Below are 12,361 nucleotides of genomic sequence, written 5' to 3' on the forward strand. Positions count from 1 at the left end.
AACCGCTCCGTGCCACTTTTGGGCTCGCTCTTCCTTGCCATACTCGGGCTGCGAAGTCTATAAAGTTTATTGAAACTGCTGCCGAGTGTTTCACTCGGTGGATATCGCCGGACAGCGCCCGACACACGACAACCCGATCTGCACACCCTCCCGCCTCAGTGTCCCCTCAGCAATAACGGGCGCTGCGCGCGACCGCTCGGAACCGCCCCCTCAGCCCGCCCGCCGTCCCTGATTGGCCCTCTCCCCCTGTCACTCTTCCGATCCCCCAGTCAAATGGGGAGCCGAGGGCCGGGGCTCGGTTCCGCCTTTCCGGCCGTTTCCATGGCAGCGGGAGGGGGGAGGCCGAGGCGTCGCGGAGGCCATGGTGGGTGGTTGCTTCGCTTTTGGAAGCCGCCAAAGCTGAAGGTAACCGAAGTTTGGGGGGTTTTTTTCTCATTTTCCCTTGTTTCTCGCCTTCCCCTCCCGCGGTTTTATGGAGTGGCACATGCCGACGGGCTCTCGGATCCTCCCCCCTACCTAATGGTAGGGGCGGCTCCCCCTGAGGCAGCGCCCTTCCCGCCAATTCTGGGCGCCCCTCCCTCTTCCCCCGCCCGCCCCCCCCCCCCCCCCTCCCCCCCCGGGCAGCTCCTGAGGAGAGAGGGCCATGGGGGGGGGCGGGAGGCATCGCCACAGGGCGGTGTCTGCTTAAGTTGCAGTCCTCATGTAAATAACTTGCTCCAAAGCTATGTGTGAACCTCTGTCAGAGCCCCCTAAATGGTCAAATCTCTTGATCTTTTATTTCTCCCACCCTTCATATGGTGGTTTCTCCTCTTTAGGTTTATTTCCATGACAGAAACGTGGTCACATCTGAGGGGGAAATTATTAATTGGCTGTAAAACACTTCCAGCCCTTTGAAAAGTGCTGTAGGCTCTTGACTTGGGTGTGGGCTGGGCACATGATCTCCTTTACACCTCAAAAAATCATGAAGTTGTAAAGAATTTAACCTTTTATTCGGTCATCTGCTGTACTACTACTATAACCGTCTACTATACGGTTATCTGCCTTACTGAAGAGCTGAGCTCAAGGTTTTCCCTCTTTTTTCAAGTGCTCAAAAATGAAACTGGTTTAGGAATTTCAGTTATTTAAGTATGTCAGTACTTTCCCCTATCGCCCTATGAACAAGGCACTGAGTCTGTAAGAAGTTGCTATAAACGTTAATTAAAACTCCAACTTTGTGTTTGGAGTAACATGACAGAAGCCAGAAATCGCTATTGTAAGGAGTAATACACAAATTACACAAGCACTTAGTTTGCGTGTGGTTGTAAGCAACTGAAACTTAGGACCGCTTAATGCTAAATGTGAAACCTGAAAGTCAAATTTGAGTTACCCCAAAGTATTAGAATTCCACAAGATTTTCCTAAAATGTGTTGTGGGCACTAGTAGTGTGTGTATTCAAACTACAGCGTCTTGTGGTGGGCATTAAAATTTATAAGCAGATTTTATTTACAGAGCTGATAAATTATCTAAATATTGTGCATGCAACTGTTAACTTGGAGTGCTTTACTACTGAAAAGTAAATGTTCGTGTTGTGTCTTTGGAAAACCTGAATTTCACTTGGTTTTCCTTTAATACAGTGATAAACGGGGACAGGCAACCTGAAAATGTCATCCTATTTGGCTCAGGAGGTTCACCTTGCTAGAAGACACGAAGAGATGTAAGTAATGGCTTCAATGGCATGGCCGGCCTCAGGGCAGTTTGCCTTGTGGTTTTAGGAGGTCTCCCCAGCCATCCTGTGAGCATCAAATCGTACCTTTAGAGAGCACAGCAGTATTTAACAAGGGGTCGGTGTTCCAGGAGGTGGCACTCTTCCTTCATGAACTACTGGAATTAGCATCCTTGACTGCTGTTATGAGTATTGAGATTGATGAGGTTTTTGACTTCCAGTGGTGGTACTGGTTTAAGATCTCTCTTTAACCTCTTATCGCCATTGAATTCTTAGCTGGTTTCTGTCACTCTGTGCCTCGATTACAGAACTGCTTCTTTGTTGCCCTGTAAATTCAGACTGTGAAGCGAATACAGTAATGATTCAGAAAAATCTGCTTTTCTTATAACAATTAGCACTTGCCGATGAGCAAGAGTAGTACTGATCAAGTCACCCCAACCCACCCTGTCTTTCCTGTTCTGAGAGATTCGGTGCTTCTAAGCACCTTAGCATATGAGGACTGCTGGTTGCAATGCTATAGCTTCATGCAAGCACAGCAGGTGGTGTCTGCCTGTACCTTTTCCCTCCCCCAGCACACCCACCCTACAGCCGGCTTAATTAGCCCCATAGTTTTGAGAAAACTGGGTAAGGTAAAAAGGTTATTTTCTAGCTCCTGAGCAAAATGTTCTACCCACTTAGCAAAATGTTTTCCTTTGTAGACTGTCTCAGAGATCAGTGCTGCTACAGCAGATGGAGACTTATCTAGGAGACAAAAAGACTAAAAAGACATGGCAAACTCAAGCAGCTGATGCAGCTCGTAAAAGGAATGCAGCACTTTTAAATGTAAGTTTCTGCAACTGAATTGAAATGTCGTAGTTTTGTAGCTCAGAACTGAAAAAAGAAAGTGTTTGCTCCATTGTTATGATTAGAGTTCCTTTTCTTGAACTTGACCCAAAGTATGTCTCTATTATCTGATGACACCACTACCTGTTTTACATGCCCTTCTTATATGAGCCTTGTGGTGGCAGCTGCTGCTATTTTCTTTAAAGTACACATAAAGATCCAGCACATGCTTACATAGATGTCTGCCTAAGACAGCCTCTGAGTCTTGTCAGACTCAGAGCACCTTTACACCTTTTACCCAGTTCCAGAGATGGGGATATATTTGGGAATCGGGGCTGACCAATCTAGCATGCTGTTAAGCCAGGGTAGGAACTTTTCCCAGTCTGGCTGTGTGAAGCTGTGGGAGAAGTTTAGTTAGATGCTGTCTTTAAGGAGGCGTAGAGTGACTTCAAGAATCCTACCTGCAAGTCTGTAAAAGCTGTGTTTGGTATTTCTGGCTCTTCCTAGTGGTGATACTGTTAGTAATGTTAATAGCTGTTCTACGTACCAGTTATCATATTTAGGCAAGATTTGTTTCCTAGGTAAATTCAGAGGATGTTTGAGAACTAGCAATTAAAATATGTGAGTTTGATGGCAGGGCCTAGAATGCTGAAACCTCTTCTGCAGCTCCTCGCTTACGCATCTGAGTTGCATGTATTTTATCTCTTGAAATTAAAAGTTTTACTATAGAAAATAAAAAGACTTATTTGAACCTTCAAAGATTTTGTTTCTTCATGCAGAACCTAGTGAAGGTTAAAAACATTCACATTTCAGCTAGGTACAATTCTGAAGCAAGTGCTCTTTGTATTTAAATGGCAGCTATATTTAGGGAGTGGCAGACGAGGCAGAACACACAATGTGGGATTTCTTCTTACCAATTGTGTGTTGAGGAGGATGTTGCAGCTTAGGCTCTGCTAAACTGCTGCAGACTGAGCTGGGGCAATCAAACTCCTCTGTGGGTATAGACAAGTGTGGGTGCTTCAGTGGGAGGCTGGGTAGAAAGGGATGGGTTGCTTATTTCTTTGTTCCATAGTTCGTGTTTGACTGATTTAGTAATCTCACCTAGTATAACTAATGTTTTTCTATGTGCATTTTATAATTAAAATAGATTTATTTTTCACATATGTAGTTTTTCATAAACAAGTTGTATCTTACAAATGCAGTCTCAGCTAACATACACAGACAAACATAATAAAGGCAAGATATATTTCTGCATGCTGAAAGCTTGTTGTATTGGAAATGTTAACAATAGCTTAGACATATACAGAGTGTAAATATTTTTGCAGTTACACAGATATTTGCCATCTTCTGTCACATCCTCAAAATTGTTCCTTTCAAGTGTCAAAAATGTTGGTGTTTGTACAGGAAAAAAGCAAAAACATATGTATCAAAACAAATTCTGTTGCAGGATAAAGTAGCATAAATCAGTTTAAATCTATTAATTTTATACTGGTTTTAACAGGCATGCATTCCTGCAGATGCTTTCTGATAACAGAATAGAAAAGAAAAAAAAAATCTATGCAGAATAATATATGAGAAGCTTGAAAACAAGACTGATTAATGTGCCAGCTTCAGAATATTGTTCCTGATACCAGGCACTGTACATTTCACAGTTACCATGTGGAGAGTTGTTGATTTGGCCTACTCAAAAATACATGGACATGATGAAGTGTTATTTTTTTATTTGCATTTCTTTTTTTTCTGCATGTAAGCAAAATCAGTTGTTTTCAGTATGTGATCATAGCAAAAGACGTTTTTGTTTCTCTGTGCTAGTTGGTATTTATGCACAGGAAAGCATTTCAAAATAAATTAATTTTCTAATCGGTAGGAAGCAGGAAACTAAACATTTTTTAATTAAAATTTTAGCATTATAAGCACTTGTTCAGCATTTTAACATAATTACCAGAATATTTTATTGATGCAATTAGGTTGCTATAGATCAGAGAAATCTGTGTCACTTGGTGCCCATATAGTGTTATCATAAAAGCAGAAATTCAACCAGAATTTCTAATCTAACCTACGAGCTTTTTTGTCAGTAACATTTCTTGTGTTTAGATTTTTTTTTGGTATTATGGTGCACCATCTTATAGCATATGCTTTATTTTCTATTTCATGTTATTTAGTGGTACTGACTATATAGGTAACTTAAACTGAATTTGCTTTCCTGTACATCATGCAATTCTAGAATTATTTAAGTGGGATTCAGCCAGGCTGTTACCAATATAAGTGACAGCTGAATTTGGTCCCCTAAAAGTGATGCATGTGTCATGCCTTCCATTTTACCTCTAGGGAAGGGTCTTGAACTGTTTTTGTTCCAGTCCTTGTAGTTTCAGGGAAAGCGCTGTAAGATGCTCTCTTTTTTTCCTCTATGCTGTGACATACTAAATTTGCTGCTTTTATTTCCGAAGTTCACGCTGCTGATGTATTTATTTTTATATTGATGATGGGGATTTCATTTCCCTACAAAGTTTACCAGTTGCAGAGACATGAAAGAAGTGCCATCTAATCTTAGTTATTTTCTAAAGCGTACTACACCTTCCAGCAAAAATTTTGTTCACTGTCTGTCATTAAATCAGTATTCTGAATGACAATAGACTGCACAACATACAAACTCGAGTGAGCAACAAAAAGACACGTCCAATATCTAGGCTATGCCAAAGTGACCTTTTCTACTAAACATATATGCACAACTGCTGTCTCCTTTTTTTGCCTGAAATGCATTAATTTCCTGTCACCGTAAACATTCCAATGCCTTAACTGAGTGGATGAAAAAAAAAAAATAACAATTTTAATTGATAGTCTTCCTTCCTGTGAGAATTTCTATGGGAATTAGGAAGAAGGGGATCAAAAGGGGGAAAGTCCTATGGAAGGATATGAAATGAACGTTAGTGATTGATTCTGCTCTTCAGTATGGTGATAACTTCTCCAGGCTTGGTATGAGCCATGCTGATAAGAGCTTCACTTGGTGCTATTGAGGTTATATCTGCTCCAAGCACATGCAACAGAAAAATACCTTACTTAGGTTAATGAATTCGGTATTGTCTTCTGTTGTTTTGACATTATGACTCCAAACTGCTTCCAGTTTTGTTCACATTTCCCCCACACTTAAGTTTATTCCCTTTTACTCCTCTCTCACCTGAAAAGAGGCAGCCACTTGCTACTTGCCAGGATTTGGATAAATCCAAGACCGAGCTTGCTCTTTCTCAGACATCCCTTAGCTTCCTGCAAGGATGTGCCCTTCCGTGCAGGAAAGTGGGGAACAGTTTTACTTAGATAAGATTTGTAATAACTTTCAGGAGAATATAGTCACGATGTAAAAGGAATTCATGAAATAGAATTAAGATGAACATCGTAGAGTGACTGAACCAAGTGCATCTGTATTACTAAACTGAACTTGAGTTAGCAGTAAGGGTGTGTTTTGCTTTTATTAATCATATCTGACTGAATTTGTGCCATATTTGTCCAACTAAACTTGAGTTGAGCGCTGTTTGCTTTTGATATATTCAGATTGGCTATTATTCAATGCGAGTAATCATGTTTGGTCTCTCTTGTGGATATGCTCCTCCAGAATCTCACTCTTCTTTTCGGCGGCAGTGGTGGTGAATATTTGGGAAGTCCCTTTGGGGAATTTCCTCTCTCATTTAGTTTTTCTGTTGTACTCTTCACACCCGCTCTCTGCTCCCAACTCTGCCATCTGCTATACTTTCTTTCCCCCTCCACTCTGTTCAGCTTTGGCTTCTTCACACCCCACTCCCACGTCCCTTTCTGTCTCTCTTCATCTGCCCACCACTCAATCTCTTCAATGTTTGGGTATGGAACTAAGCCCACAAGGATGGGTCAGAACTTTAAAAGGGGAGGGGGGCTAATTTGGGGTGGTGTTTTTATTTGTTTGTTGCTGCTGTTTGCAGTTTTAAAATTTATTTAGGCCTTTGTGAATCCAGCACGCATCCACTGGACAAGCAGAAACCCAAATACTGATTTTTGTAAGAAAGCTATGTGAGGTGCATTGTCATCCAAGTTTGTCTGGTGAACAGCTTGCTGCAGCTCTACATTTTTGTGCACATGTTATGCATGCATATTAGCAAGTCATCTTTGTCTTGAGGAGTAAAGATCTTGCACACAATTTGCCTAGTTACTTTACAGTTACAGTAGCTAAAGTACAGACTTCAGTTTCCATGCAGCACAGAGCAAACTATTGTGTCATCTCCCCCCCATTTTCATAAGTTACAGAGAACAGAATTTACCTGTAATTTATACCAGTGTCCAGGGAGAATAAGTTATACAGCAACAGACTTATGCAGTAATAAAATGTATTCCTGTATCAGAAAGTTACAGTGAACATATTTAGAAACCATAGGATATCATTCTTACAAGCTGGATTTCAGAATGACTAAGTAAAGGTTTGAACCTCCAGTGTTGTTATGTGAATGCTGTTTAAGCTTAATGTTCATTTAATTAATTTAAATGCCTTTATGTGAGTATTATCCTTTTAATATTCCCAGAGTGTTTTTAAATGTGCTTTGCCTGTGTTTTAGGATATAGAAGCAGCAGAAAAAAAGCTGCAAGAAAGAATGTGTTTACTTCCACATCCTGATATTGTTAACTTAGAAGTAAGTCCTAGAACTCTGTCTTTTTGTTTGCTGTTTATGAAACATTTTGCTTTTTTTTTTTCCCCCCGAAGCATGTTCTTAAAGTGAAAATAATTGATTTTAAAATCCAGTGACTGGTATAGCCAAAGGCCTGTGTACTGTGCAGCAAGCTGAACCTAACTTCAGGGGCAAGGTCCCTAGATTCTAGAGCATTGTGGTGGAAATATTTTGCAGCTTTCAGGTTCTTACAAACTTAAAATTTAAAATGAAAGATACTAAAAATTGAATATTGTGAATATAGAGACTACTCTATGTCAGTGCTACTTTGTTTTATATGTTCTTGGGTATGCTGCAGAGCGTCAGCTTGACATTTCAGAATCAGCAGTTGATCAACTTGAACAGAGAAGTTTTTACTTCAGTTATTTTATCAGATAGTACGGGATCTCAGGGAAAGTAGCACTAAACCAGGAATTCTGCTTCTCACCTGTAGTCCCTGGAGCATGATTTAAGGATATCCTTAAAGGATATGATTTAAGCAATCTTGAAGAATCGTTGCCTGAGAGCTGAGTATTGTCCTGATCCAACATACCGATTTCAGTTCCCTGATCTAAGGACTGTTTTCTCAGTGTTATGCAGTGATGAATGAATAAAGAGGACAGGAGCAGTCCTGGAAATGGATATAGGGACACAGCTCTGATACAGATTAAGCATCCAACCACGAGGCCACTGAATCAGATTCCTGCTTGTTTCTTGGACCAACAGTTTGTGGGTTCAACATTGCACGGTGGTTTAGTTTCCACAGGCAATACAGAATGCTCCACGCTGATCTGGGTGCTAGGGCGCTGTCAAAGGATGGAAAAGGCATGAATTGTAGCGGATGAGGAGAGGTGTGTTGTATGTTGTTCTCACACCTGCTGGGCAAGTGTTTGAATACTTAGGCTGTTACTTAAATGAGAGACATCACTTCTTGGTTTGGTTGCTGTTAAAAGTTTGTCATTGTATTTTGTAAATGGCTTCCTGTCACTGTCACAGGGTACGTGCTCAGAATGCTGTCAGTGTTTTTTAGAGGTTTTAGAAAAAAAAGCATACATTTATCATAGATACCTATGTGTCTTGAATCGTGCTGAGAAAGATGCCAAGCTACTTGGTTGAGCCTGTTTTGGCAGTGCTCAGAAACACTTCTAGACTCTTAGAGGACTTTCAAGGCACCTCTATAGATGCCTGGATCAGTTTAGGACTAGGCAATTTTGCTTCTATCTGTCCTGTGTTAGGTGGCTAAGCTGCTTACGGGACATAGACCAAAGTCTATGCACACTGGAGAGTGCAGAGCAATTGCTGATGGCTGCAGAGATCTGTGCTCTTCAGCAGTGGTGGAATTTTAGAGAGAATGGAGTTACTATTTGAAGCAGAAGATCCTATTTCAGCCTTTTTTATACTTCTAGTGCAGAGTGCTATAAATAGTAGAAAAAAGAAAACTTTCTTTCATGGTTCAAAATTCTGGTGCATGCTTTGCTCCAAAACACTTCTGAGCATATTTCACTCAGCCATCTATGTGTCTGTATTAATATACTTTGAAAGTTATGGCTATAATGGATCCCCAGCTTGCTAAGTCAGAGTAGTTTTGTGTGACAGCACATATGCTTGTCAAAAAAGATTCTTTGAGTAAATCTGTTGAAGAAAATATTTTTGTAAATCTGCAAGAGCTGTAATTATATCTGAGTTACATGTAAGGATCAGAATGATTAGCCAGGAATCTAATTCTCTGTAGAGAGATGTTCAGTTCTGTGGTACACTACTTCTACGTTATATATTTAAACAAGTAAAAAAAAAAAAAAGGTTTAATACATATGTACCGTACATGTTTTCTACTATAAATTACTTTTTTTTTTTCTGAATGAGCATAGGTATCTAAAAATACCTATACTTGGTTTAATCCAGCTCCTGATCACAGTATTTGGGGGGAAGAGAGGAGGAAGTGGCACTTTACAATTTCTTCTTCAAAATTCTACAAACAACCAAGTTATCCTTAGGATACTGACACCACAAATCATGAATGGTATTTCCATTCCACAAATAAAATGGAAGTCAAGTTTCTTACTTAGAGGTACAAAGTAATGCAAAGAGTTAGATAAACCAGATTTTTTCCGACCACAAGATAACCATATAGCCTCTTTTCCTTTCATGATTCAAATACTGGTTATTATTTTGAATAGTAACCTAGTGGGTTAGCACATAAATTTTACTCAAAACAATTAATTGCCTTATTGCAAACTTTCCCAGGAAAAGCAATTTATGCAGCACTCCTTGTTTATAACATTAAACGTTTTTTTTCCACTTTAGAATTTTAATGTCACTGACTTATATATTTAAATATGAAAGGTGATTTGGAAAAGCTTACAGTCACAAAGTATTTTTCTTAAAGCTGTGGTGGGGATTTAAACTAGTCTGTTGCTTACCACAAGAGGGCATATTCAGTCACTTCGCAGTTCACGATACAGAATGAAATCCTTCCAGGCTGGTGGTGTTCTGTGCTATAGGAGAGACTTGAAATTTCATGCATAAGTTTGTTCTTTTGTGGATTGTTTCACTCATAAGGCAAGACTTAATAATTCATTGTTTGTCTGTATTGTTTTTAAACATGTGGTGCAGATTAAGTTAAGTTGATTTTTTTTCTTTCTCAGACTCTCTATTGGGCATCAGTAGAAGAGTCTCTTCCCAAGTGGGAACAGTTCCTTTTAGGAAGAGCAGAAGCTCCTGTTGGTTTTAAGAAACTGAAAACTACAAAACAGAACCTAAGCTACTCAGAAGAAGACTCACAAAATTAAACACTCTGACTTTGTTTTGTAACTTCCTGCTGAAGTGGTGCAAGATTGTCCAGGTTATATAATAAAACATATCACTAAATTGTAATGTACATTCATTATGAAATGAAAATGAGGTACATTGGAGAGTTTGCTTTTGTCTCATGCCTAACACTTTACATTTAAATAGTGTTATTTTTGCTTTAGGAGAGCTTAGACTAGCATTCCTTACAACGAGAGAAGCAATCCTTCATGAAGGGACTTTAAAATCAAAAGTGAGAAACACTGGTTAAGAAACGCACTGAAGTGATTACTTCTCAGTGTAAGAAAAGTCTTAGGTTATTTGTAACCCTCTGTTTTTCCGCATAAGTGTGAGAAGTAAAGACAAATTCATACATTATCTTTCCTCACTCTAGTCATCTGTGCTGTGTGCCTCTTTGTGGATCAAGGAGAAGGGAGGAATTCACTGTTAACAGGGGAGGCAGGCTCTTTGCGTCAGAGTAGTCCCAGTTTAGCACTAGAAATCTGTGTAAAAACCTTCATGGCAGCAGATGTAGAAAGAACACCTTGAATTTGTGCTTTTTGCTTTCCCTGATTTTTTTGCAATTGCTACTTTCGTTGCTTCTACAGCTTGCTCCAGTAACCGTTTCTGCTTTTCCCAGCCTCTTGCTGCCTACTTTATATTTCCTGTCTAATGGGTTGTTAAAGACAAGAAAAAGTAAACAAATATCTAGGCTATTTTTTGCTACTCCTAGGCTGCTCTTAGTGCTATTTTCTTTATGTTGACAATCTATAAGTGAGATCTCTTACTTAGGCATGAAAAGTTTGAAAGAAGCAAGCAGAAAGGTAGCCTGCAGCAAGTGTCAAAAAACCCAAGCGTATAGAAGTCTCGGAGATAACACTTTCTTTCTCAGCCACTGAACTGCTCCTCAGCATCCTCCTACAGAGGTGCAGTATTGGTGAGTTCTGACTGTACAGTCAGCTAACTCTATGCAGCTTTCACTATTCATGCATGTGTGCTTTTTAAAGTACCAGTTCAGTGGAAGATTCTTCTGGGTGTGTGACTTGGCCTGAAGGAACTGCACCCTTCTGAAGCAAAGGATGTCTAGGGGAAAAAAAAAATCTTTTGCATTAAGAACCTCAGCTGGAGTCTGTTAAATTTTAATCTTACACACAACATTCTCCTACCTCCCGACCTGGAAAAGGAAGGGGAAAAAACAAAAAAGACCTTTGCCAGTGTCTGAGGGTATCGATGTGTAGTAATTACTAATTTTACTAGGCTCAGAGATGCAGATTATTTTTATACTAGGGATGTTTGAAGGACTTCTTGAAACTGAGGTAGTTTTTAGCAACATTAATAAGTGTCCAGATTGCTTCAGATCTATGCACTAAAAACTGTGTTCACTTAATTACACATAATTGAATTATTCACTGATTAGCAGGTGGTGGGGAGTTCATGGTCCAGTCAGAGCTGGAGAACAGACTTCCAGCTGGAAACTATAGGAAGTCTGGGTAGCCTTGAAGGACCAACATCTGCAGCCAGTGATCTTCCTGAAAGTAGGCACTCAGTTTTGTCTGAATTTAAATTAGCTGAAGTATCACTCACACGAAAATAAATAAATAAAAACTTCATCTCTGATATAAAAATGATTTTACATTTTCAACGGGAATATTAAGAGTTCATTTAAAACTTTTCTATTGAAGTGTCCATTAAACTGATAAGTTTTTACAGAAACTGCCATCTTAGAAATATCCTGTTGAGTGGGTGTTGGTGTTTGTAACAATAACGTTGTTTTCATAATATGTGATGGCAGATTAGCACGCTTCTCTGCAGTGTTGTTAACAGTTGTAATTAAGGAATAAACAGTAAAGGGTGTCAGTCCGATGACAATTTCATCTATAGTGTCACAATACAAAATGTCACAAAATATTAGAACTGTTATATAACTACAAAAATATCAAATTAGGCTTTCATCTTACAAGCAGAGAGCTTAAAAAAACCTGGCAGAGAGACCATTGCAATTTTATACCTACTCAGTGTTCTGTCACAAAGACAACTTGGTAATATTTTCTTCTGTAAGATCACAATGTGGTACTCGGTCTGATTTAGCGGGAATGTATCTCAGACTTACAGAGCTCAAATTTAAAAAGGAAATAATTGGAGCCAGTTGAGCAGACAAGAAGGATAAAGCACACGCAGTGCCCCCCTCCCAGAAAAGGGATGGGTGAGCAGTTACTTGCTGACAAAGACTGGGACTCATCCCGGTCTTCGCATCCAAAGGGAAATCACTTAAACTAAAATCTGGGCCCCTAAGTACTTTCTACGTGTGAATAATCTGGGTCTTTATCTCTTTGGGCTCCGCCTAAACACTGGGACACAATGCAGATGCTTGCATCTCCTTGCTGCT

General features: G+C 39.7%; 1 protein-coding gene across 2 annotated transcripts; it reads left to right on the plus strand.

Annotated features, from left to right (window-relative positions):
* Positions 1-329: 329 nt before the first annotated feature.
* On the plus strand, positions 330-11,063 carry C10H3orf14 (chromosome 10 C3orf14 homolog). Of its 2 annotated transcripts, XM_032194136.1 has the most exons (5): positions 330-405; positions 1,614-1,693; positions 2,401-2,524; positions 7,099-7,173; positions 9,834-11,063. In XM_032194136.1, the coding sequence occupies exons 2-5, from the start codon at positions 1,641-1,643 to the stop codon at positions 9,975-9,977; spliced, it is 396 nt and encodes a 131-aa protein (XP_032050027.1). In that variant the 5' UTR covers positions 330-405; positions 1,614-1,640; the 3' UTR covers positions 9,978-11,063. The 2 variants fall into 2 exon arrangements, with proteins under 2 accessions (XP_032050027.1, XP_032050028.1); XM_032194137.1 differs by lacking the exon at positions 7,099-7,173.
* The last annotated feature ends 1,298 nt before the right edge of the window (positions 11,064-12,361 follow it).

Source organism: Aythya fuligula, chromosome 10 (assembly GCF_009819795.1).
Source record: "Aythya fuligula isolate bAytFul2 chromosome 10, bAytFul2.pri, whole genome shotgun sequence".
Taxonomy (NCBI): Eukaryota; Metazoa; Chordata; class Aves; order Anseriformes; family Anatidae; genus Aythya; species Aythya fuligula.